At 44.1% G+C, this 27,165-nt stretch overlaps 1 protein-coding gene across 3 annotated transcripts; it reads left to right on the top strand.

Annotated features, from left to right (window-relative positions):
- Positions 1 to 4,036: 4,036 nt before the first annotated feature.
- MMAA (metabolism of cobalamin associated A) lies at positions 4,037 to 27,165 on the top strand. Of its 3 annotated transcripts, none has more exons than XM_037058454.1 (8): positions 4,037 to 4,081; positions 12,848 to 13,271; positions 13,565 to 13,643; positions 16,605 to 16,727; positions 19,348 to 19,518; positions 21,852 to 21,937; positions 23,770 to 23,919; positions 24,895 to 27,165. In XM_037058454.1, exons 2-8 carry the CDS (start codon positions 12,906 to 12,908, stop codon positions 25,201 to 25,203), a joined length of 1,284 nt encoding a protein of 427 aa, XP_036914349.1. In that variant the 5' UTR covers positions 4,037 to 4,081; positions 12,848 to 12,905; the 3' UTR covers positions 25,204 to 27,165. The 3 variants fall into 3 exon arrangements, with proteins under 3 accessions (XP_036914349.1, XP_036914347.1, XP_036914348.1); XM_037058452.1 differs by lacking the exon at positions 4,037 to 4,081 and adding an exon at positions 8,384 to 8,489; XM_037058453.1 differs by lacking the exon at positions 4,037 to 4,081 and adding an exon at positions 8,388 to 8,489 and having other exon boundaries at positions 12,848 to 13,006; positions 13,300 to 13,643.

Below are 27,165 nucleotides of genomic sequence, written 5' to 3'. Positions count from 1 at the left end.
TATCCTATCATTGGAGCTAATTCCAATGATTAATTCTAGTAGATTTAAAAGATTTGCTCCATGGACAACCTATTAATCTAAAGACAATTAATCTAGATTAATCTATGAATCTCAAAAAATATTTTTAAGACTTCCTACATAGACAATTGTGAAGAGTTTTACTTTCTTTCAAATCTTTTCACCTGTTAATTATCTCTTGCCTACTGCTACCTAGAACCTCTGTGAAGAGTTAAACGCAAGTGGTGAGAGCAGACATTCCCCACCCTCTTCCAAGTCCTAGGATTCGAGGGTTTCACCACAAAGTAGCTGGCTGTTCGTCTTTTGCAGATGTCCTTTATAAGATGAAGTTTTCTGTTAGTTCTAGTTTTATGATTGTTTTCTCCATAAACAGGCAATAAATGTGTCATGCTTTTGCTGAATTTATTGCAATAACATGATGTTTCCCCCTTTATTAGTATGGTAAATTAGTTTATTAAATGTTGGGCAAACCTTGCATTCTGGGGAAAGCCCCAACTGGCCATTGTATTTTATCTTTTCTCTATATTGCTACATTCAATTTGCTTGTATTTTGTATAGGATTTTCCCCTTTATATTCATGTGATATTGGTCTTTGATTTTTTTTCTAATGTCTTTGTCAGATATTTCTAGTAGGGCTATGCTGTTATAGTTATTGGACAATATTCTCCTCAATTTTCTGTTTCTGTAAGGTTGACAATTGTGTTCTTTAAATACTGATAGAATTCACAAGTGAAGTCATCTGGGTCTGGACTTTGTTTTATAAAGTGTTTTTTAATTATAAATTCAAATTCTCTACTAGATGTACAACTACTTAGGTTTTCTATTTCTTCTTCAATCAGTTCATTTTGTTTTCAAGGAATTTGTCCATTTTTTTCTTCTAAGTTATCAAATTTTACTAACCTAAATTTGTTTGTAATGTTCTCCTGTTATGGTTCTAATTAGAATTTTCACCCTCAGTACTACTGACATTTGGGGCCAGAAAATTGCTGTGGGGACTATCTTGGGCACTGTAATGTTTATAGCAGCATCCTGGCCTCTTCCCACTAGGTGTTGATAGCAGTCTCCTCAATCCTGACAACCACAAATGTCTCTAGACACTGACAAATGTTCTTTGGGGACATGATACTTCTGGTTGAGAGCCAATGTTTTAAGGTCTGTACGACCTTCAGTGAGCTTTCATTCCAGATACTGGTCATCTGTTTAAGTTTGTTTTGTTAGGAGCTTTTAGGATTTAGAAAGCATGCTATGCCCCACACGTGGCCTGTGGATCTTTTTGCAGACTTTGACTTAGATCATTGAATCAAATTCTTTTCTAATACAGTAATGAAAAAGCTATAAATTCTCCTCCAAGCATACTTTAGGTGTATCCCATAAATTTCTAAATGTTGTGTGTTAATGGGTATTATTAGCCAATTAGTGGCTACAGAGAGTACTGTTTATCTATGGAGGTAACTTACAAGCATTACTGTCATTCCAACAGAATTACTTACAAATGGACTTTTGGTTCTGTGACAGGCAAGCAATGAAGAACAATATTAATATGTGTAACTATGGAATGGAATTCAGTCACACAAATTAAAAACACTCACCCAACTAGTTGATAAATTCATGTAAATTTCTACAACTGGCAGCAACATTCTTTTTCCTCTTCTGGCAATTAAAAAAAAAAAGCCACAATCTATAACCCACAGAACATTTACCAGGACAAGAAAATCACAATTTTATTGCACCTTATAGGGTATTGATTTGCTGCCATCTGCTGGGAGGCAGAAATGGGTTTCTAGCATCCTTAAAGGGCAAGAATGACGACCTTAGAAGTTCCAAAACTTTGCCTATCCTGTAAAACAAAACATAATGTAGGTACCTTTGGACCTGAAAGAAATCAGTATTAAATGTATTAACTGACTGTTTATGTTACCAGTAGGGCTTCTGGTCAACTAGGCTATTAGTAGTTAAGTTTTGGGGGAATCACAAGTTACCTTTTCAACTGTGCAGGTCGCATCCCTTACCCCTGTACTGTTCAAGGGCCAACTGTATTATTCAGCTAGAACCACAATTAACATAGTGCCATATACTCACTCTACAGACACACTTCTTTTTTTGGCTTGGACACTCTGAAAGAAGTCTGCTCACCCCTGAATACTTGAGCATACATCTCCTAAGAAAAAAAGCATCCTTCTAATAACCAGACAGTGTCATGATCATACCTGAAAAACTTAAGTCACCAATATATCTATTATACTTTCTTGTTCAAATTTCCCCAGTTGTCCACAAAATGTCCTGTAAAATCCATAACTCTATACAGTTCACAGTTGCCTTAGTGGACATTAGTCCTATCTTCTAACGTCTTCCATGATATTAATATTATTGAAAAGTCCAAACAAATCACACTCTAAATTTATCTGTTTCCTTCACAGATTCAGGCTAAATGTTTCTTTGACAAGAATATTACAAAGGTGTACTTCCAATAACCTCATAGGTTTGTGTTTTTCCCAATATTGATGTTAAAATTTTTCCATTAAAACACCTATTAACATTTTGCAAAAGACTAATGTTCTATAGAATGCAGTTTAGGGAACACTTGTACAAGAAAAAAAGGGAAATTCACTGAAGTGTTTAAGAATGCCTTGACAAAAAAGCAGGTAAGGATTAAAAACCTTTTCCAAATAACAAATTTCCTAATTTCCTTAGGTTATGCAAATTGAGCTTTCATGCAATTTAACACCTACCAAAAACAAAAACCCAAACCCTCAATTGTACAGATAAGTAACCCCAGCTTAAGGAATGAACTAACTTCCTCCAAATTCTATCCTTATGGTATTTACTGTGTTCAGGGGCTGAGATTTGAAACCAGGTCTAAATGCTGCCGTGTTTCCACGATCCTTTCTGCTGTGTCAGGACTCCTTTAACTTTTTGCAATGGACTATTCTTGGGTCTACAATTACCCTGGGGTAAAAGTGGTGGCATTTTAGTCTAAATAATAAAGACCCTGGGAAAATTTGTTATTGTTCTAGATTAAAAATCTATCTATATCAAGTAATTGAGAAAGGCCTAACCCCTCATACATGTACGCAATTTTGCAAATCATATGTGGGGATTGGGGTCTTGGTTCCAGATACTAATTATAATCTACCCCCCACTTATGACTTCCTGTTCACCATAAATTGATCCTTGTTATTACCCACTGATGCCGTTATCCTTCCATTACACCAAACATTTTGGAGACTCTCAGTTTTCCCCCCAAATCCTGGAACTCAAGTGTTACTACTTATTACATAATCTGACACTTTTTCAAAATATTAGTTATCATTCTGCCTTGCAGTGGGGTAGCAAATATTTAAGCATGCTCGTTTTCATCTGTTTCAGGCGAGAGCCTTTCGGACCCCCGCCACCACCCCAGCCCCCGCCCCCAGGTGACTTTCCTAAGGTGAGCGCGGGTCTGTCCAAAAGGGTGAATTTTAAAAGAAGAAAACTGCGAAACCTTCAGTCTTTAAAAACCACGCTATTATTTCGGCTGAACGTTGAGCATTTTACTCCAGCAGGATGGAAATTGCTTTGCGGTGTTTTAGTCTTCTTAACCTCACCAGCTTGTCAAACGTCCCTGGTGTCGCCCCCGACTCCCCACTTAGGGTCGCTGGGCGGACGGAGGTCTGCGTACGCACAGCCCGGGCTGGACTCCGGCTCCGTCTCCCCGGCATCGCGAAGCACCAAGTCCGGGAGAAAGGGGAGGTTACCCTCCAACTTTGCGGGCGAGACCTCCATTTCGGACCTGGAGAGAAGCAGAAGCTACCCAAAAGGCCGCCCTCCGCCGCTGGACCTCGCGACAGCGTCCCAGCAGCCCACAGCAGTCCCGCAAGACAACATCTTCACGCGTCATTCGCCAGAGGCAAGAATTGCCCCGCCCAGTCTGCCGGGCCCCAGGCCACACCCCCTGTCGCCGCTCTGGTCTCAGGGCCCGACAGTGGACGCTGCGCCTGCGCACCACGGCGAGCGCGGGGCGGGGCGAACCTGGCCGGCGGAAAAGGTGGGGCGGGGCGGAGCTGCACTTCCTTGGCCTTGGCCGGTGAGTTTGGTCTGGAGGTTGCGTGCTGCGTCGGGAATGGACGCTAAGCTCCCGCCTCCGGCCTCCGAGGGTGGGGTGGGAGTTCCTTGGCCTTCAGGGGCGCCCCCTGGAGGATTTGGGGTGGGGGAAGGAAGTGAAGACTATTAAGTTGGATTGATGTTGGATGTGCGGGATGTGAGGACTCTTGCAAGCGCCGGCAAAATGGGTTCAAAGGGAAGGTTCATTGTTATTCTCCTTAAAAAGGAAATGCTCTAAAAACGGGGTTTGTAAATTTTCATCACTTTGGGCAGCTATGTGAGCTTACCGTTATGCCAGGCAAGGCGGCTTGCCCCATGCCTCTGCCAAACCCGCGAATGGTTAACCATAACTATGGCCTATGAAAAGCGTGATAGTCCGGGGTAGCTACTGCCAAGGAGTGAAATTAAACCTCATCTTCTATGAAGTAAAATCCAGTATGTAATAGCTTTTAAACAGTGTCTATGTCAAATAATGTGCCCAGGCATGGGCTGAGTCTGTATTTCTCATTACAAATTGAAAGACAACCTAAGCTAAATGATATTTCTTACTTTATTACCTTTCTTAAGAGTTGTATCGTAGTATCTGTACCTTGGGAGACAAAATAAAAAATAGACTATAACTTTTCCAAGTTGATAGAAAACCATGAAGGTCTGTGCAGATTATAAGTCATCTTGGTGTCGTTGTCCAGGATATAGTAAACACTTAACATTTTTTGTTCAATGTAATTAAGAATTAAAAAGAAAAACTGGAAAAGTTAGTTCAGTTCTTTGAAGGCCAGTATTCTATTAGAAACAAAGTAAACACATGGAAAGTTACAGAACCATAAGAAGTGGAAATCATGGTTTTAGGTATTAAGATATCTAATGCAAACCTGTGTTTGTCGTTGGGAAGTGCTGGTGAGTGCTTGAGACATTTTGCTTCCCAGCCCGTTAACACCGTGTGGGGATGTGGGTCCCTCACACAGATTTCATTGTCTCCAACACAGACCGAAAAATCCGTATTTTTATGTGATTTAAGTTTTCTCTCTTTTTTTTTTTTTAAAGAGAGGGCAAGGGATGGAGAAACTGAGGGAGAGAAACATCAATCAGTTGCCTCTCATATGGTGGACCAAACCCGCAACCCAGGCGTGTGCCCTGACTGGGGATTGAATTGGTGACCTTTTGCTTTGCCAGAGGATGCCCAACAGACTGAGCCACACTGGCCAGGGCTAAAAATTTTTTAAATATTATTGGCAACCAGTTTACTCACGTACTCTCTGAGATGGAAATAGGCAGTTTGTGACTTCTGCAGATTATCACCAGGGTATTCAGAAATAATTGGAATTGAAAGAGGAAAAAATTCCTGGACACTGGTGGTTGGATAAGGATTTAAGAAAACAGATTTGAGCTGGGTCACATAGGAGAGGTGTTTTAGAAGGGGTAGGACATAGCAAGTGAGTAAAATCTGGTTGGGAAAGTAAGCAGAGATAATGAATAAACTTTCGTTAGACTAAATGGGTCTGAGAAAGCAAGTACAGTGAGTAGAAGAAAACTGGTTTGGGAAACCGTACAGTGCCACACTGGACTTTATTCTAGGTCACTGGTTCTGAAACTTGAACATGTACCAGAGTCATCTGGAAGGCTTATGACAAGAGATTGCTGGCCCCTCCGGAATTTCTGATTCAGAAGGTCTGGGGTGGGGCCTGAGAATTTCTTTTCCTCATCAGTTCTCAGTTGATGCTGTTGCTGCTGGTCTGGGGACCACACTGGGAGAACCACAATCCCAGGGTTTGAGGTGGCTGCTAAGAAGATGGATCACAATCAGGGTTCAACATGAGTCTTGCTGTGAAGTCCAAGGTGGAAGACTAGAGACAGAGAGAGGGAGAAAAAAAGAGGGTTCCTAATAGTTAATTAGCACCTGTTGGAGGCCAGGCCCTCTGCCGGGCTCCCTCATACACAGGATCTCATTTCATACTCACTGTGACCTTGATGTATTGGTCTCAATATTTTTATATGGAGAGTAGCAGAGATATCCCAGGCCTCACAGCTAGGCTAGTCTCAGATTCCTAAGGCTAGTTCAGATTTGGACTGGGGTAGTAGCAGTAGAAACAAAAACATTCAATGGTGATGGAATTTAGAAAAAGAGGAACTTCCCAAGTAGATTGAAGCTTGAAAGTAAAATTGGGAAATCTGAGTCTTTAGCTCCAAAAGTGAAAAAAGGTGAAGTGGACAGAGAACCTGAGAATGTTCCATGCAGAATTCACTGTGTGTTCTGTATTCCTCTCATATAACAATGACCCATTTAAGAGCTGCTTGTTTAAAAAGTCATCCTGCTCTACCAAAATTTCCTGAAATTATTTGAAAAGGAGAAAGGAAAGCCTTTTGTGGGGATGGTGGGAGATGCTAAATAGGTTAGTAGCGTCTGAGAGCTTATCTTTAAATCAAAAGTGATTAGCATTGAGAAATAGAAACACATGGTCTAACACTGCACTGACTATATGAACTGTACTGCGCCGCGGACACTGACCTAATGTATTGATTTTGGAAATCCTGTGTGCTTTTTCTTGCCAGAGTGGTTATTGAGATTGAAAATATTCACTGGATCAATTTCAAGACAAATATCCCGAGTCAGACCAGCTGCTGCTGAGCAGATTTTTAATGAAGGGAAACATCCATATATTGGAATCAGACTTTAAAAAGAAAGTCCTTAAGATAAATATGTATTCACTTTAAAATGTAGAAAATGTGTGTTTTCAAACATTGATTAACTGAATAATCAGCATGATGGAGTTATCGACCCATACAAAATACAGCACACACTCATTTATTCTTCAGAGTAATAAAGTTTGATGAGGGTATAAGGATAAGTCATAGTCTAGGCAAGACTGACATTTTAAAAAATGATCACAAAACAGTGTGATCATTACTATAATAGAGGCATGTGCCCAGTCCATGGTGACAGGAGACAGAAATGACAACTGAAGAGGCATTGAAAGGACTCCAGGGTACTGTTACAGAGGAGGTGACCCTCGAGTGGATTCTGAGGGCTGAGGGGGGAATTTGTGAGATGATTAAAGGAGATAAGGACATTCCAATCAGAAGAGACTTCAAGGACACTGGCCGAGGTGTATAAAAGAGGATGGCTTTTTCCAGGGCCTCTGAGCAGGTCAGAATAGTTACAGTGATGTGGTAAAAGTGGAGGAGAGGTGGACAAGAGCACTCAAAAAAGAGTATGAACTGTTTAGGTGCCGGCTGTCTCGGCTGGATTGTGAGCTTCATGATGTTAGGGGCCAAGTGCGGCCCATATACCAGTGTATTCCAGGGCCTAGCACTGTGCCTACCATGTAGTAGCTTCTCAATAAACAGTTGCTGAGTGAGTAAATGGCCAAATCACGGGAAAACATTTCTTACAGATGAGGTGGAGAGAACTTTTAGAATGTTTTAAGCAGAGGGGTAAGTAATATAATCAGACTTATATCTTATGAGGATAAGTGTTTGTTGGGAAGAAGAATTAATGATCATAGAGATGACTGTAGTAGATTGGGGTTTTTCATTAAGGTTGTACTTGTTGGTAGGTTGCAGTCTACATGAAAAAAAATGAATAGGAAATCAGCATTAGAGTGGGCCACCTGTAGTAGGGGTTTGTGATGTTTTGTGAAACTTACATGTTACATGTTACATGTTACATGCGAAACTTTTCAGTTACATGTCTGTGTGGTGACTGATGTGAGTGGGTTTCTCCCCGTGGCCGGCACTCAAAGCTTGAAGCCATTAGAGAAACGTGGGGATGGCGTTGGAGAGAACGGGGTGGATACCAGCGTAATTTGGACGAAAACGATGTGAACCTTTTGCAGAGGAAGGGGTGCCCTTACTAACGCGCTTCAGTATTTTTGCCCACTTGATGGGCTCCACTGCGTATCAGCACACAGACGTTCAGGCCCATTAGGAATGGCAGTGCTCTGAGGTGTCTAACTGAATGTTGTGCATGTTCAGATTAAAGCCAGAGGATGAAAGCATACTCCCCGGAATCCTGGGAGTTCATGGAGGTTGTTTGATTTGATTGTTGGCCAAGTTCTTTGATTGCGTCCGATAAGGAAAAGAGGCGTAGTTACACGAGGCGGTGCGAAGTCCTTCTCTTACCTGTGTGACTTTGCCACTGCAGCAGACGCAGTCTGTTGTGCCCGTGCCATATGAGGGCACAAAACTGCTCGGCAAGGCTGAGTTTTATTGCCTTTTAAAAATGTATGGACTCCATTAAAATCTGGTGGATTGGTTGGTTACTTGAAATATGTACTTTGGTTTTCAGGTATGAATTATTCTCTGGAGCAAAAAATATTTAAAAATTTTTTAGAAGCTTGGCCTGCCACCTAATACATTATTGGAATCTTACTGATAATGTTTGCACAGAAAATGTAAAATAATTTTAAAAATGTAATCTTTATTGTATTTTTTCCATTGCCATTTAGACCCCATATACCCCCCCTCCTCTCAGCAATCTCAGCACCGTTGTCCTTGTCCATGAGTACTTTTTCCTTTTTGCTGAATCCCTCCACCTCCCCCCACCCCAGCTGTTATCCAAAATAATTTTTCATTTGGTCTAAGTGAGAGAAAGAAAGGAATGAAGGGAGGGAGGGGGGAGGGGAAAGGGGGAGGGAAGGGAAGGGAAGAAGGAAGGGAAGGAGGAAGGAAAAGATAAAGATAATGAAGATAAACAGCCTGCTGTCATATTATTCACATGTAAAGGGTTATTTAGTGTTCCTTTAATATAACATGATTCTGCTCCTCTTTTTATAAAACAGTCTAGGTTGAACACTATAGTTTGCCCTGGGTGGTATAGCTCAGTGAATTGAGTGTGGGCCTGTGAACTAAAGGATGGAGGTTTGGTTCCCAGTCAGGGCACATGCCTGGGTTGCAGGCCAGTTCCCAGCAGGCAATGCACGAGAGGCAACTATACATTGATATTTCTCTCCTTCCCTTCCCCTCTAAAGATAAATAAATAAAATCGTAAAAAAACAAAACCAAACCATAGTTTTTCCCAAGTTCTGCCACTAGTTGTGAGAGGTAGGTCAATAAAAGTAACCCCCATGAGCTTCACCTGTAAAACAACCTCATCTGCACTGTGAGGCCCAGCTGAGGAAACGCACGCACAGTATCTCATGCATAGTAAGCATTCGGTGAAAGGTACCAGCTGCTGCTCGGCCATTCGGAGGGTCCACAAGGTTTGGCGGCACCAAGAAAATCAGCCCCCAGGCAGAGATCTGAAGGTTTAGAAACTTAGAGTTGCGTGCATCTGGGTAGTTTTTTGATTTTGGCAAAAGAGTAAAAAAAGTGTATCATCCTTTTCCTGGCTCGCTCTTTTCACTTAAAGACCTTTTAAGATTTGTATTGACATCGAAGGGCAGAGAACTTCACTTGTCAGATAGTCGACATGGATTTTTCTGAGAAAGACTACAACTGTAAGAAATCACTGTAGCCCTGGCTGGTGTAGCTCAGTGGATTGAGCACGGGCCTGCGAACTAGAGGATCTCGGTTTGATTCCCAGTCAGGGCACATTCCTAGGTTGCAGGCCGGTTCCCTGCAAGCCAACTCCCAGCAGGGGCTGCACAAAAGGCAACCATATATTGATGTTTCTTTCCCTCTCCTTCCCCTCTAAAGATAAATAAAATCTTTAAAAAAAATGACAACTATTTGTTAATAGTTTAGAAAAAAAAGAAATCGCTGTTTTAAATGTTGGAGCAGTCTATAAAATATTAAGTTTTTTTTCAAACGTTTTTATTTTTATTTTTTTAAAGATTTTATTTATTTATCTTAGAGGGGAAGGGAAGGAGAGAGAGAGAGAGAGAGAGAGAAATATCAGTGTATGGTTGCCTCTCATTCGTCCCCTGCCGGGAACTGGCCTGCAACCCAGGCATGTGCCCTGACTGGGAATCGAACCGTGATCATGTGGTTTGCAGGCCCGCGCTCAATCCACTGAGCTACACCAGCCAGGGCAAGTATTAAGTTTTATTTATTTATTTATTTATTTATTTATTTATCTTTAGAGGGGAAGGAGAGGGAGAGAAACATCAATGTATGGTTGCCTTTCGTGCATCCCCTGCTGGGAGTTGGCCTGCAGGGAACCAGCCTGCAACCCAGGCATGTGCCCTGACTGGGAATCGAACCGCGATCCTCTGGTTCGCAGGCCCGTGCTCAATCCACTGAGCTACACCAGCCAGGGCCGTATTAAGTTATTTTTATTCATCTCATTTATTTAGGGAATGTTATTTGCTTGCGTTATTATAAGTGGGCATATTTTCATCTAGTAAAGCTGTTGTTACTGGGTTTTGATTCCTTCTGTTTTGGGAAATTAGTTAGATGTCAAAGATAAAACTTTGATTCAAAACAGTGAACTGAGATGGTAGAATTTTTTAGTCAGTATTCTCAGGTTAGAATTATTACTCAAACTTGTCTGTATAGAACAACATAAAGTAGACAGAGTATCCGTTCATGAGCCTTTAACAAAAATTACTAACAGGTCACCATGTGTCAAGCATTGTGCTAGATTCTGAGGAAATTGAGAATAAGATACTGTCCTTTCTCTGGGAGGATTGCCAGCCACGGTGAGGGGTGGGACTTGGTGGAGAAAGGCCAATGAATAGATAAATTAGAGCGTAAGAGGACAAATACTGTCCCTGAGATGTGCTGAAAGGGTCTGGAGCCTTGAAGATAGAACATTTGGCTGCCCGGGTGAGGTGGGGAAGGGTGTGTCTTAGAAGAGGTGATATTTGAACTGAGTAGGAGTTTGTCAGGCAAAAAAGTGGAAGATATGCATTTGGACACCTCATATTTATTATAGCATATGGATGGTCAAAAAAAAATCTTCCGTGCTTTAAAATGGTTACTAGCCATTCAGTGGTGCTTCTGATAGAATCTCTGTGCATAGAAACATAGCCGAAACATGATCACCACTTTTTAAAAATTGCACATAATTCTTTTTCCTAGGTTTTTGAGTACATAGGCTAATTTCATATTTAACTTAGAAAGTGACCTATAAATATACAATGAATGTCATACCGATGCCCACAGTAACCGGTTAGTTAAATTAAGGGCTCAAAAAATTTGATTCTCATATAATAAAGAAATCTAAATGTAAAAGGAAGCAAGCTATAGGTGATAACAAAGTTACATCATGAATAGTTATTAGATATTTCTCATTAAACTTATAAAAATTCTAAATTTTATCTTCAAGAAAGTTGTTTCTTTTTCTACCATAGCAGTTGTGCTTTGTTTGTTCTAAATGTCTTTTTGCATGTTTGTGCGAAGAGTAGTAATGAGTGTTTTAAAACTGTGTTGTAGAAACATTTTTACACATTTTTAAGCATTATCCTCGTAGAGTAAGACTAATTTTGTGCAAACAGAAGTCATAGCTTTCCCCTCCCACCCAAAACAGAAATATGATGAGCAGTTTCAGTTCTAATAACAAGTTAAAACATTTCTTTTTTTTTGTAATAGAATGTTATTTAGCTAAAATTAATTTTCATTGACTGGCTTTGAAGTACAATTTGGAGAGGAACTTTGTAGCAATAAAATAATTTAGTACACTGTGCTTAGAGGTTCTTAAAAGCCAGAATTTTCAAATAGTCATAAGCCCAAGCAAACTTAGTAGGCTATATATATGTCATTTGTAAATTTTTGTTTGCCACTGAAAGCTAGATCTCATCTAATATTTACTAAAATTTTATAAACTGGTATAATAATAATAAAAGCTAACCTTTACTGAGCTCTTACTCTGTGCTGGGCACTGTTCCCAGCTTTTTACATGAACTTGGTTTGTTCTCACAGCCATCCTGTTCTCTCACCTGTTTTCTTAAGAGGAAGTTGAGCCACAAGGTGGTTAAGAAAGATGCCCAAGGTCATGACAGCTTATGTGGCAGAGACTCAGAGTCTCCAAGGCTCATACCCTGTGCACTTTCCTGACTCTCAGCATGCTTAGCCTTCATTGTCTAATGCAGCTTGAAGTGGAGAAGGTCAGTAAGTCTAAGTAAAGGATCCTCAATTCCATAGCATTTCAAACTCGAGTGTGCTTACCTGCAGACTTGTAGTTTGTGGGGCTGAGAACGTGCATTTTTAAGAAGCACCCATGTGGTCATGACCATACTTTGGGTTACACTGATGTGGTTGGAGTACAGTCCTCACAGTTCGGTTCACATGAAGGCTTGTTGTCGTTAGTCAGCTCGTGCAGGGCCGTGCAGGGCCATGCGGAGTACACGTCTCTGCTCCAGGGTGAGTCTGTGGGGTGCACGCTGGATCTAAACTTACACCTCTAGTGCCTGCACTGCTAACTAATCGCATCTCTTGGGTAGAAAATGAATAAAAGGCCAGCATCAGAGGGGTTTTTAAAAAACATTTTGAATGAGCTTCAGAATAGGGTATGTTTGATCTGAGAAAATTGTTAAGCTGAATATAAGATCTGTAGACAGAAGAAACTAAGCATGACATAAAATTTCTACCCTAATGAGGTTTTTGTGAATTTGTTTTCTGTTTAGGAGAAAATACATATTTATACTGCTCTTCACAGTAGAGTTTCATGATTTGGGTTATTCTGAATATTTACTGTAGGCCAGGAGGGGCCTTTTAAATTTAGTGAGAGACTTTCATTCATTTGTACTACCAAGAACCGTGATTATGTGTGTTTTAGAATATAGGGAAAACACAAAGCTTGCAGTTTTTTACCACTTCAGTATCCCAGCTGTATATTGAACTGGGAAAAATATGTTTGTCTTTCTTTTAGGAAGTTACAAGTCACACTGAGCCAAGAAACGTCCGTGTTTTCTTCAGCTACAGACAAAATGAATATCCCCTTGCTGCTACAACACCCTCACCAGCATCTCCTCAAAGGCCTTTTGAGAACACCTTTGCGACGGTACCACTGCATCTTTCGCTCAAGTGCTCCTCTCGGGTCAGGGAGCCCCTGCGCTCGGCTATGGGACTCCCCTGGACCCCATTGGACAAAGCAGCTGCTGCGGTCAGAGTGTTTAAGGAGACCATTATGCGTCCACACAGTCTTAAAGGAGCACACAGAAGGAATTTCTGACAAAGAACAAAGATTTGTGGATAAACTTTATACGGGTTTAATCCAAGGGCAAAGGGCCTGCCTAGCAGAGGCTATAACTCTCATAGAATCAACTCACAAAAGGAAAAAGGAGTTAGCCCAGGTGCTTCTCCAGAGAGTGTTGAGCTACNTCCTCTCGGGTCAGGGAGCCCCTGCGCTCGGCTATGGGACTCCCCTGGACCCCATTGGACAAAGCGGCTGCTGCGGTCAGAGTGTTTAAGGAGACCATTATGCGTCCACACAGTCTTAAAGGAGCACACAGAAGGAATTTCTGATAAAGAACAAAGATTTGTGGATAAACTTTATACGGGTTTAATCCAAGGGCAAAGGGCCTGCCTAGCAGAGGCTATAACTCTCATAGAATCAACTCACAAAAGGAAAAAGGAGTTAGCCCAGGTGCTTCTCCAGAGAGTGTTGAGCTACCACAGGGAGCAAGAACGACTAAATAAAGGAAAACCACGAGCATTTCGAGTGGGTCAGTTTTTTTTTTCTTTTAGTGTCCAGAAACTTTTTAAAAATTCTGTTTGAAAAAATGCCTAGATGGTTGCATTGTAATGGGGGTTTGCTTTTCTTTTCAGAATTTTGCGATGAATTTAAGTACTTTTCCATTGCAAATATTGGTGTGTTGAGAAAAGCTGCCGGGCCATTTGAACCAAGGCTCTGCATTTTAAAAGAATAATAATGTAAGGTTTCTGCCGGCAAGAATCTTGCTCTGACTCCCAGAACAGAAGCATGAATGGGAAGAATGGTTGGCGGTCCACTCCTTTCTCTCAGTAGGCCTTTGGCTTACTAGTCTAAAGTGAATTCCCAGTTTCTGTGGTTAAGTCAGCTAAAATTGCACTTGTCATATTTTAAACTTCTTTTTCTTTGGTGTTCCTTTCGTCTTCCTATAGACAAGTCTGCCTTCTCTCCGACACTTTTTGTTAGAGTTACTGGGAAAGATTTGGCTCTGAGCCCAGCCGCCTCAACACCAAAATGTAGTTTGAGGGAGAGGCCGTATTCATTTGCTGTTGAAAGACATTGGATGTTCCCTTAATTTCTTAAACAATTGACTTGTTTCTGTAATGACGTGTAAGCTTGCTATGTGTGTGGAATTGTACACTTTAATGCAATTTAGATATGTTTGGCCATCAGGAACTGAGCAGGTCAGTTTGGGGGGCATGGGAGCCATTCAGGACGGTAAGCTAGGTGATTCCAGCCACCTCGCTCACCAAGAGCAACTTGAAGTGGTGAGCAAAGTGCAGACGTTTTGTGAGAAATGAGGACACTTCCAAGTGGACTGGCATTCATTAGACTTTCGTATCTTGGTTTATGGGCAATATGGGAACTAAAGCCTTTTAGTTTTTAGGGTTTTAAGTGGAGTATAAATGCTTTAAAGATAGTTTTCTTTTTAAAGATCTTATTTATTTATAGAGAGAGGGAAAGGGAGGGAGAAAGAGAGGGAGAGAAACATCAGTGTGTGGTTGCTTCTCATGTGGCTCCCAGTAGGGGCCTGGCCCATAACCCAGACATGAGCCCTGAATGGGAATCGAACAAGCAACCCTTTGGTTTGCAGCCCATACTCAATTCACTGAGCCACACCAACCAGGGCTAAAGATAGTTTTTAAAAAGAGCTCACCAACTATTACTTTTCACACATCTTATTCTTCTGTCCTCACTGAGGGAACTCTCATTATGAGAGTACAACATGAGGTGTTAATAATCTCTAGGCAGACAAACTAGCAAATTTCCAAAGAGAAGTTTTAGTTATGACAAAGTATTTACTTCTAACTCTTTTTCTAAGCAGGGGTGTCTGACTGGTGGGCCGCATGCGGCCCAGGATAGCTGTGATGAATGCAGCCCAACACAAAACTGTAAATTTACATAAAACCTTTTTTTTGCTTATCAGTTTTCATTAGTGTTTGTTTATTGAATGGGTGGCTCAGGACAACTCTTCTTCCAGTCTGGTCCAGAGACATGAAAAGCTTGGACACCCCTGCTTTGGGAGTGTTTTAGAGAAAATGTCCCAGAAATATCTGGAGTTAACCAGTAATCCACACATCGCTAGCAATTCACAATTTTGCAGTGTTATTCTTGTTTTTCTATTTTGCTCTCATTTGGCTCAATAAACCTATTTCTTTATTGCAGTTATTTTATTCCCATTGTAAATAAAAGCAACCAGTATAGAGTGCCCATAAATAAATTTAAGATAGAGACCTGCCCCAAATCAAGCGTACTAACTACATAGGCCATACATACTTTTGAATATGGTGATAGTTAAATGCTAATGTTTTACACTATTGAACCGACATCCACTTACGCATCGTTTTGACTTTATGCCCTGAGCTGTTCTAAACCACTGCCAGTATTAACTCATCCAGTCATTACAACAACCTGAGCAGGTAGGTGCCACTGTAGTCGTTTTATGGCAGTGTATACTCGGGTGCAGGAGGGCGAAGTAGCTTATCCAAGGGGACACAGCTCGTCGAAGGCGGAGCTAGAGATAGAGGTGGCCGCCCAGCTCCCCAGTTAGTGCTCTCACCTGCTGTGCTCGCAGTGAGTGTATTCTCTCTCTAACTTGGTTTACAGTCTCGCAGTGTTTGTATCGGTTTCAGGTGTCCAGTGTAGTGATTTGACATGTTTATACCTTACACTGTGATCGCCCTACTGATTCTAGTAATCATCTGTCACTGTGTAAACCAACTAAAATATTATTAATTATATTCCCCTTTGCCTTTTCATTCACCCTGTCCCTTTGGTAGTCATCCCTTTGGGGTTTGTTTTTATGAGTGTCTTTTTGTTTGGTTTGGGTTTTGTTTTTTTATTTTGTTTTCTTTTGTTTTGTCTTTTTAGATTCTACATATGAGTGAAACCACACGGTGTTTGTCTTTCTCTGCCTGACTTATTTCACTTAGCATAATACCCTCTGCCATTCTTAAGACAAATTATTTTTTCAGTATTTAGTCTATATTCTTTGAGTTACAGGTGAGATGAAAAATAATCTTTAATAAGCAGGAAATTACTTTCTCCATCACTAGCAATTTTTAGAGCAATGAGTAGTTATTTTTTCCAATGGGGAGACCCAGCATACGGAGATGGGGTAGGTGGAATCATTGCCCATCCTGACGAGAGGTGAGCAGGTGTTATGGACAGCCAGCGCCTTGACAGCAGGGGCGATGAAGTCTGTCCCAAAAGGTCTGTGTTATAGTAAAAAAGGGAAGTCATGTTTTGTAATTTTAAAAAGTGAATTTGGTGAACATATGGCACTCAGAACTGTTTCCTTCCTATGTCTCTATTACTCAGATACTAGATAAAGAAATGGATTATCGTTTACTGCTTTTGGAAATGTTAAAGTATAATAATGATGGTTTTAATAACCAAGGAGGAACAGAAGGAAGTCTCATATTTTAATAGAACTCATTTATGTCATTAAATCAGAAGATCTCTTTCACCATAGGATTGTCCGGCCCCCCTGGTGCTGGAAAATCAACCTTCATAGAATATTTTGGAAAAATGCTCACGGAGCGAGGGCACAAGCTGTCCGTGCTGGCCGTGGACCCTTCCTCCTGTGCTAGTGGGGGTGAGTACTGTGGCTTCTCCGTAGGCGGCAGGGCCGGGGCTGCTGGGGCTCTTTGTGCTTTAGTGGGGGTTTGCAGTCAGGTGGCTTCTAACCTCCAGCTGAGCTTGGTCTCACTGAAGGAGGAGTCCTGGGGAGCGAGGTGGAGGCTGAGGGAGGCAGTTTGGGGCATTGGGCTCTGCAGACGAGATTAGCCCAGGATCATGGAGTGGCCTGGGTACCCAGAGCTAGGAGAATGTGGCCAGAAGTTGAAGACAATAAACAGCAAATTTCAGCCCTTTGTCGCACCTGAGGGTAGGCCCCTCTTCCCTCTGGTTTTTCCTGGCTGCGTCAGCCCTTACATGATTCAGAAAATGGGTTCTTCCTCTTTCTCTGTTTTCTTCTTATTGTTGTAATATCTCCTTTTAGGCTTAAAAAAACCTTAGAACTTGTCACCTGTTTAGATTACATGTTCTGTTAACCAGAATGCCCTTAGAGGGCCCACGTAGTATTCCACGGTTCCCCCTGCAGCGCTTAACATACACGGCACATTGCACACGGCCCTCAGCAGTCACCTACTGATTTGAGGTCTTGCCGTCACTCAGTTTAATTTGCTGCTCATCAGAGATGAGGTGATGAATCGTACCTCCCCAAAGGTTCACGTAAGGAAAACAAAGCTTTCATGCAAATAGGGAAGGGTTTTCTTCTCTTACCACTCGGGATGATTTAAGCTTCTCACATTACGGTAATCCATTTAACAAGTGTGACTGCAGGCAGGCACTGTGCAAGGAGGCACCGTGTTGTCCAATGGTGAGTAAGCCACAGTCCTCGCGCCCGATGGAGCCCCGTGGACATGAGGGCACACAGGCCACTGCAGTGTGTTGTGTGTTGGGAAGGGGAAGTGCGGTGTGCTCTGTGCAAGTGTTTGGTTTGTGTGCCGTGGGTTTAAGGCTAAAATATACAGACGATAAAATCCTGTTTCTGGGTCCTTAGCTTCATAGAGAGGTGGATAGCAGTTCCTGTCACCACCCGTTGAGAAACTCAGCTGAGGACATTCACAGCTTTTGACTCACTATAACTAAAAGGGTAACTAAAGTAAAATTGATAATCACAGGGTTCAAGGTTAAATTCATATTAATGTAGTGTCTTACTTACAGTCTAAAAACTTTGTTAAAGGTACATACCTGAACAAGTACTTTTTGAGAGTGGCCCTCATTTTCATGTAGGTGAGGAGGCATTTCCTCCCTGAACCTTGATAATAAATATTCTAGAACCCTTGCACTAGCCAAAGAGAACAGTAGCTTGAGGTGACACCAGCAGAAATGCTGACATAAGGAGGTCTGATTGCAGTTGCATACTGTGTGGTTCCCGAACTTTCTCAAACCAAAGATGAGGTTCCCTTTCTCAGGTAAAACGAAGTACAGACTTTGAAAGAAAAAAGTACACAAGCATAAACAGGACACTGGAAGTGTAGTAGTACATACGTTTGAAAACTAGCGTCACGTTGAGGTTTGAGAAGGAGACCTGTGCTTTGCACACACAGGCCCCCCCACTAGCTCTGAGGCCCCCCAAAGGGCCAGCCCACAGCAGTTTTGGATTCACAGGCAAAGATAATTACATGGGAGAGTAAGTTCATAATGTGGAGTTCAGTGCGTTAGCATCTATAAGTAAATCATTTCAAGTATAGTTTCTGCATATTGTTGACTTACACAGAGGTGATTTCATGCAGAAAATTACTTTAGAAAGAAGTTTTATGTGCAGTAAGTGAGATTGTTGAGATGTGGCAGGGCTTGTGCTCCAGAATTGGCATCTATGAGAACTCTAAACGGGGATCATAAGGGGAAAGGGCATGTCTTGAAGGGACGTCTCAATGGTTAGCATCAACTTTATGTGGAAAAGTTAGCTTTTACACAGAATGAATATTGAACTTCAGGATAGAACAGTACTAGACATTGAAATGTTAATATGTGGTTAGAGGTGATTTCAGTAGTTCTGGGGCTTTCACTCTTCCAGAATTTGCAAATACTGATATTTGCCAAAATACCGCAGTAAACCCTGAAATATTGCTGTAGGTGTTCAGGGAATTGCCCACTGTGAACAAGCAGTGACATACAAAATGTGTAAGATACAGTCCTATAGGGAGGAACTTTGGTTAAAGCTGGGCTTCTCCACCTTGACACTGATGACATCCTGTGGTCCTGCTTGTGGAAATATCCTGGCCTCCACCGCCAGGTGCCCCTGGCACCCTATCCCTCAGTTGTGACAAGTAAAAATATCTCTAGGTGTTGCCAGATTTCCTCTGGGGCAGAATCACGCCAAGTTGAGAACCGTAAACACAGTGCAGTGCAGGACCAGTGTGGGGGCCAGTGGGTGCTGAGACTGGACAGGCTGGGTGGGACGAAGCATCTGGATTTGAGCCTCCAGTCCTTGGGAAGCCATTGCAAATTTCGAAGGGCTTGACGTGCTAAAAAAAGTTTAATTTGGTATTATTGTATGTCCTGTAATGGGATAAAAGCTCAACAATCTGAAATACAATTTGAGATTTGGGCAGAAATGTCATAAAGCACTTCCTCTAGGAACTGGCTGATTGATGATTGGCCCTTATAGGTGTTCCGTGATTATAAAATGTAACTGTGCATTTTAGGATCACTCTTGGGTGATAAAACCCGAATGACTGAGTTATCCAGAGATATGAATGCGTACATCAGGCCGTCTCCTACTAGAGGTACTCTAGGAGGGGTGACAAGGACCACCAATGAAGCTATTCTGCTGTGCGAAGGAGGGGGCTACGACATCATTCTCATCGAGACTGTAGGTGAGTGTGGTCTTCTGCTCATGACGAAATCCTGTTCTAATGCACTCTGCGTAAACATGAGTGGCAGCTAACTTGATCTGTTCATTCAGCAGTTACTATTAAAGGTATAATTAAATACAAGCTATCTCAGACTCATTGGGAGATGTGAGTGTATAGGCTATAATCCTGCCTTTGAAGAGAAGAAAAATAAGCCATGTCTCTGGGTACCTGTCACACAAGGTGGTGTGTTGTAAGTACCTGAGGAGGTCTGTGAGCACCGGGATGACCTACAGAAACAGGACTTGAACATGACACCTATTTTGCTTAAGCACATTTCATGTTTACAGTGTTTGCTAAGAAAGTTAATGCAGTTGGGTGCCTCCTGAAAACAGGGTCACATTTATTTCATTTTTATGTCCCTATTACATAACTACATGTGATGAGAATACTAAAATGGAAACCCAAGAAATCCACATTCTGGTAGGGAAACAATATATTACGTTACTGAGTGATGTTTGTGACACAGCCTGAGTCAGATTTGGGGTATCAAGGAAGACCTCCAGGAGGAGGTGACAGTTGAACTCAGCTTTGAAGGAAGAATTGGAATTACATAAAGTGTGGGATAAAGGGTGTTTGCAAAGACGCAGGCGTGAGGGAGCGTGGCCCATCCAGAGAACTGCAGTGTGCTCAGGGGTCCTGGAGCAGGGGTGTGATGGCAGGGTGTGAAGAGAGATGGGGCTGGAGGCCAGAACTACCCCAGCTAAGGGTGATGGAGGGAGAGTTGCCCCCGTGGTAGCAGGAGAATCAAGGGAGAGGAGGACCATAAACACCAAGTGTATTACCTAGAAATTGCATTGGGCTGCTTGTCCCAGAGACTCAAAATAACTGTGATTCAAATGAGAAGGTTTACTTTTTGTAGATAAAAGCTTGGAGGCAGGTGTCCTGAGCAGGCGTAGGTCTTCTACCATGCCCTCCATGTCCCAGGCTTCAGTCTCTGCTGTCATTAAAAGACGGCTGGTGACACTCTTTCACGTCCGTGTTCCAGGTAGAAGGAAGGAGAGTGGGGAGGAAGGAGGGCAGGGGGCAGGCAGGAGAGTGCACCCTTGAAGGAAACACCTTTCCTGGAAACTCTGATGAGTTTCTGCTCGTTAATCATCTGTAGCTGAAAGGGGGGGTCTGGTGACCTGGCCTTTCGTCTGGTACATTGATGCTCCCGTAATCCCGGGGCCAGGAAGTAGAGGAGAGGAAAGACTGAGTGGGCAGTTAGGAGTCTGCCCACCAGGAAGGAGGGAGTTCCGAGAGGGGTGCTGGGGGAGCGGACTGGGCAGGGGTCGGATTTTGGTGGATTGAGGTTAATGTGAAGTAGTCAAATGAAGATGGCACCCATGTCTGCTTTTCTCTAGAAACTTAGCTCCAAAGAGAAAGTGGGAGATCCAATGATAGTTGGAGGAGCTCGTGAGTCTGTGCTAGTTTTTTACTTGTTGGGTTTTCAGATGAGAAAGACTTGAGTGTAGTTCACGCCACGTGCTGAGGGACGGAGCCATAGACAAAGGTGAGGGTAGAGACAAAGCTGACGGGCCCAGAGGAGGAAGGGGCAGGGTCATCCTCAGCTGGTGCTGCAGCACCTGGACTGGCGAGGAGCTGGAGGGCAGAGCTCCCGTTCAGGGGTGCTCACTGGTGGGGGGACAGCGGAGGGGGAGGGGGTCTCTGTATTTCGCTGTGAGGTAGGTGCCGGGGCCATCATCCTGTGCGAGATTACGGGACAGTGCGTGTTTGTGGGACCAGTGGGAGCAATGGGAGGGGGGCTGACTGAAGGCCCTCAGGGGCATCGCTTTTGCAGGGCCTCTAGGGTTCTCAGGAGACACCGGAGCCCATGACCCCATCGTGGCCCCTTAGGTCCACACCTGAGCCGGTTCTCCAGTGTGCACATGGAGGCCAGAGCACAGGGAACTGTGCTGATCCGAGGGGGGGGTTGCAGGGCTGGTGCCGAAGGGTGAGGAGGAGGCAGGAAGGCAGAGAGTGTTAACAGGCACAGTTGAGGGGAGAGCTGCAGAGCTCAGTGTGCTTGCTGGAGAGAGGGAGACCGAGAGAGTGGGGTGGGAGGGGAGGCCCCAAGGTTCTCATTCAGTCAGAGACTGAGGCTGGTGGGAAGGACAGAGAGACGGGAAGGGCGACAGGCCTGCTTGTAGGCTGGGACGGGGACGTGTCATTCTCCAGGGGGCTGCTTGAGGTGGGATCCGGTCGGGTGGGTGATGGAGTGAGTGAACGGAGTGGAGTGGAAATCATCGTCAGTGTGGTTGGGAAACCAAGTCACTATGAGTATTTCAGCGTGCAGTTGTAATCTAAAATTCCAGGTGTGGGGCAGTCGGAGTTCGCTGTTGCTGATATGGTTGACATGTTCGTGTTACTGCTGCCACCAGCAGGAGGGGATGAATTGCAGGTAATTGTTCTGACTTTTTCCTTCCCAAAACACAAAGTATGCATCTCTGAAAGTACGAGTTTCAAATGTCGTATTTTTGTAAATCAAGTTGTTGTTAGTGTAGGGAAAGAAACAGCAACATTCACATTAGCTAAAATACTTGTCAAAGGCAGATTTGTATCTTTTCCCAATGTGCAGTAACAGAACTGAGGACCTTGAGACAATGATACAGCCCAGATTTGGCCACCTGTGACCCTGGAGTGGTGGCATACGTGGGCAGCTCCAGTGAGAAGGGGCCACTGCCACATGGGCGTTTGGAGTCTGGTTGGTTGAGAAGTTCCTCATAAGATATCCCTCCCTCCGTATTTCGCTGGGATCCTACTACCAGAGTTTGTGTCTAGTCCAGTAGGATCCTGACTCTCCTCCTGCAGCAGGAGTCTGGCATGGGCCGCCTGGCATTAACAGCCTTCCCCAGTGGAGGGCACTGTCCCCACCACGGCCGCCCTCACTCCAGACACCAGACCAGCAGCAGGCTTGGGGGTTCCCAGGCCACCCACGGCTCTGACCAACTGGCCACCAATGCGGGGCTTCCCACAGGTTTAATGATTAATCAGAATGACTCACAGAACTCGGGGAGGTACTGTATTACAGTCACAGTTTCATGATACAAATTAGGACCAGCCAAATGAAGAGACGTGTAGGGAGAGGGCGGGCAGGGTCCCAAACCTGAAGCTCCTCTGTGCTCAGGACACAGTTCCATCCTGGGCATCAATGTGTGTCACCTGCAGGGAGTTCGTCCCAGCTTCAGGGCCCAAGGTTCTTGTTGGGGCATCTTTACGTGGACGTGATTCACGGGGTCGCTGTCCACACGACTGAACTCAGTCCCCAGTACCCTGCCCCCAGCCTTCCCCAGAGGTCAGGCTCCAATCGCACGGTCGCGGTCGGTCTTTCCGGGACTCTGCTCCCATTCTGAACTCGGGTGTAGTCCTGGTGGCACCCGTGGTGAGTGACAAAGACACCCCTGTCACTCAGGAAATTCCAGGGTTTGGAGGCTGCTCCGCAGGAACCCTGGACAGAGACCAGATGAATTCTTTGTTGCAGAGAATTTTAGCTCCAAAAATAGCCCGACCGCAGAAGTGGGTGCTGCACTTTAGAAACATCAAATATTAGGATTTAATCGTCGAAGGTTATGTTTTAAAACACTTGAAAAGAAATCTTAATCTTAGATGGAAAAATCTACATTTTCCAAATAGGGTTTGGCCTTAGGATGTTTTTTTGCAGCGTAAATTTAAATCAAGAGTTTGAGGCATTTTTTTTTATCCTCAGGTTATTTTTCCTCAAAAAAAAAAACCCCACAAAAATCTCCAAATGCTATATGCTGGTACATTTAAGGAAAACTTCAAAGACTTTGTTTCGAGATGTACAGAATGTGGCGATAGGTGTGCTTTCTCTCGAAGCGCCTCGGTGATGGACGGCTCTGCGTCTTGCTCTGTTAGCCCAGGAGAGTCAGGCTGCATCCTGAGACCATGGGAACTGCTCCTGCCACGCAGTCATGTTGTGTCCTGATGATACATTTTCTCTAATTCGGAGCGTGTTTCAGCATGTTAGGCTCTAAACTTAGAAGATTTTCCAGATGACTTTCAGAGATCCAGGAGATGGTGCTTTTGAGTAATTTCTGTCTAGTCACTGTGATTCCTGGTACCCAGGGCTTGGGAGAGACACAGAGAAAACGTCAGTTAATGAAGTGTATGACTTCCAAAATCTTAGTATCCATTGGTGTCCCTTGTCTTTTTTGGGGGCTGTAATTAAATTAAATGTTTTTGATAAATCGCTTCTTCTCCTTTCCTTGTTAGGGCATCAAAAGAGGTATAATTGAGATGGCAGATCTGGTGGCCATCACCAAATCCGACGGAGACCTGATAGTGCCGGCCCGCAGAATACAGGCAGAGTACACGAGCGCGCTGAAGCTGCTGCGCCGGCGCTCCGGAGTCTGGAAACCGAAGGTACCGGCGCCCCGGCCCCGCCTCTCAGCCCGCGTGCCAGGGGATGGAAGTCTGAGCTAGACGTGGATTCAGTCTTTGCTTGTGCATGAGATTACAATTGTAAGAGTTATGACAAGGCCGGAGTATGTCAACCAGTAGATGTCAAAAACTAGTTGTGAAGCGATAGATTAGATTGCTTAATGCTGGGCATGAGCCATTTGGAAGTGACAGCAGATCCCTCCTGAAATGAACCTCTTTAAGGTTTGGGAGCAGTTAATGATTTGATGACCTGTAATAGAGTTTGAGTAAGAGAGAGAAGAAGGCCCCCGAAGTGACTCACTTCCCATTAGGCTCGCTGGGTGCTGTTTTCACTAAGGGAGGAGAAGAGTCCTGTGACGAGTGGAGTGACAATGCTGAAGTGGCAGCTCTGTCTGCAGGAGGACATTGTGTTAGTAAAGACCAACCTCCAGTCACTGTACCGAGAACCCTGACGACATGGCCTGGAGCTCCCTATCCCCCCCAGCCACCTGGTGTGTCAGGTCCGGGCTCGTCCTGTACAGGCAGGGTCGGGTATTCTGTCCCTGCACTTTCTGAGTCGGGCAGCTTCTACAGAGCTGCTCCCCTTGGTTTCACTTCCTGGCCTCAGACCTCAGAGAAACCTGTGGAGCGTGGCCCTCCTCGCCCTTGTGACCCTCTCATAGTTCCTCCACGGGGCCTCCGAAGACCATCTGAGCAATCCTAAATCCAGATGAATCTCTGGGCTAAAACACCAGGCCTCGAATCAGTAATTCATTTCTGCTCTGCATGTAGGAATCCTAGTAATTTACCTCGGTGTGTTTCCCCATATGGTAACTTGGACACAGCAATGAAATATCTCATTTTTGCCGTTGCCTCTTTCCTTAGACGGTAAAAATTAATTGGCAGGCATCAAAGTGCCCATGAAAGTGTGTTCTGTCATTGTAAGTAGCACAGTGCTGGTTTTCCCCTTTTCAATAGGTGGTTCGTATTTCTGCCAGAAGTGGAGAGGGGATTGCTGAAATGTGGGACAAGATGAGAGAATTCCGCGACCTGATGCTGGCCAGTGGGGAACTGGCCACCCGGCGACAGCAGCAGCAGAAGGTCTGGATGTGGAACCTCATCCAGGAGAGCGTGTTGGAGCACTTTAGGGCCCACCCCACGGTGCGGGAGCAGATTCCTCTGCTGGAGAGGAAGGTCCTCAGTGGGGCTCTTCCCCCGGGCCTGGCGGCGGACTTGTTGTTGAAAGCTTTTCAGGCACAGAGTCATGAGATGTATCCCACACAATAATTTTCCATATCGTTTCATAAAGTGTTTTCACATTGAAAGTCACTTGTGTGCTTATATTTTCAGTAATGCTTTCGTGGTGCCCTCAGTTCCTTGGGAACTGTGCCTGCAAACTGGAGAATAGTAGCTGCGAAGGCAGAGGTCAGGCGGCTGGGCAGTACTTACAGGCTACCTGTGGTCTGTTACTGAGTTCCATGTTTTCCTGTTTCTCTCTGTCCTCTGCCCTGGCCCAGTGGCCTGTAGCAGAGTTCTCGCAGTCAGGAGCCAAGAAGGCTGAGGATGGTGAAAGTTTGTGCACCTTAAAACGCCTTCCTTGATTCTGTGTTCTCAGGAAATTTGGGGGCACGTGCAAGCAAGAATCACCACATTTCAGAAGTCTTGCTTGAGACCAGAAGAATACACGGTGGGCTTCTAAGAGCTAAAACCCATGGTTGACTCTCCCAGGAATTTCTGAAATGGCCATCCATGTGCACGAGTAACAAACAGTTGGAAGGTGCAGTGACGTGAGCACCACTTCAAAGTTTGCTTATCGGTAAAGTTAGGGTAAGGAAAGCTGCTTTGTAGGGTTGTTAGAATAATTAGATGAGAAATTACAACATGTTGTTAGAAATATTACACATAGACATGAGATATAAATAAATGCGTATTATCGATATGTTATCCTGAAGGATGTGAGCTTCATGGAAAGTGTTAATTATTACCCTAATTATTGGTAACATACTACCAAAACATACAACTGAGGTTTATGTAGTCATCATGGCCTTTTTGGCTCCAATTTTGTCTATTTTGCAGCTCTAGTTCCCATTTTAACACCTCATAATTTCTGGGTGCCTAACTTTGAATTCCTGACAGAAATATGATTGGCCTGTTCAACTTTCAGAGGCACTAGAGGTCGCCGAGGGAAACCTCTGGGTGTGTTGCCCAGAATCAGTCGCCCACCTCAACCCGTGTTTCAGGGCCGGGAGAAAGTATAAATATGGTTGCGTCCTAGTCAGCAGGAACAGTGTACACGGCCCTGTTTCTTCGGGCTCATGGGTGGGGCAGGCAGTGTGTGTGCTCCAGGCAGAGTTTGCCACAGAACAAACTCTCGGGGAGATAGCGTGAGTTTCGGTGTGGTCAGGTGATTGCCGAAGCGGCCAGCATGGCCGGGACTCAGACCGACCTCCCCTGACTTCTTACTCAGTGACCTCTCTATTACGTGGGTGAGAACCAGCTCTTACAAAAATGTATTGCCTGTTGACTATAATCTTTTAAATTGTTCCTGTTCTTCCTTAGGTTATTGGCTGTTTAATTCTAGAAATGTCATTGTTTACTAGAGATTTGCTACACAAACTACACCTTAGGATAAGAACTTAAGAAATCACACCACCTCTTGATAAAACCAGTGATGTTGCTGGTTCCAGAAACTTCTTCCCATTAGCTCTAGTCACTTGGGGCTCTTGGAACCACAGAGGACACAGACCATTGTACGCAGTGAACTGCAGAACATCCGAACAGCTCCGTTGCTGTGGTTTGAGTCAGGTCCACCTGGAAGGAGACGGTGAAGTCCTAGTCCTCGGTCTCTGAGAATGTGCTCGTACTTGGCAGCAAGGTCTTTGCGGATGTGATCAGCTGAGAGGAGGTCATGTTGGAGTTGGGTGGGCCCTGATCCAACATGACCGATGTCATCAGAAGGTGGTCACGGGAAGGCAAAGACACAGGGGGACCACTGTGGAGATGAAGACAGAGACTGGAGTGAAGCAGCTTGGTGCCAAAGAATGCCAAAGACGGCTGGCAAACGAGGGGACCTGAGAACAAGGCAAGGAAGGGTCCTCCCACGTGCTCCAGGGGCGTGGCCCCGCTGAGGCCTGGATCGCAGAGCAGACACCTGGACTCCAGAACGCGAGGCGGTTCCTTTCTTTCGTGCTAAGCCACCCAGCATGTGGAGCTTTGTCACAGCAGCTCCAGGGCACTGATGCCAACTGC

The sequence above is a fragment of the Sturnira hondurensis genome, unplaced genomic scaffold (genome assembly GCF_014824575.4).
Source record: "Sturnira hondurensis isolate 20B ecotype Veracruz unplaced genomic scaffold, ASM1482457v3 Scaffold0010128, whole genome shotgun sequence".
In the NCBI taxonomy this organism is placed as follows: Eukaryota; Metazoa; Chordata; class Mammalia; order Chiroptera; family Phyllostomidae; genus Sturnira; species Sturnira hondurensis.
This window is presented reverse-complemented; position numbering and strand designations above follow the sequence as displayed.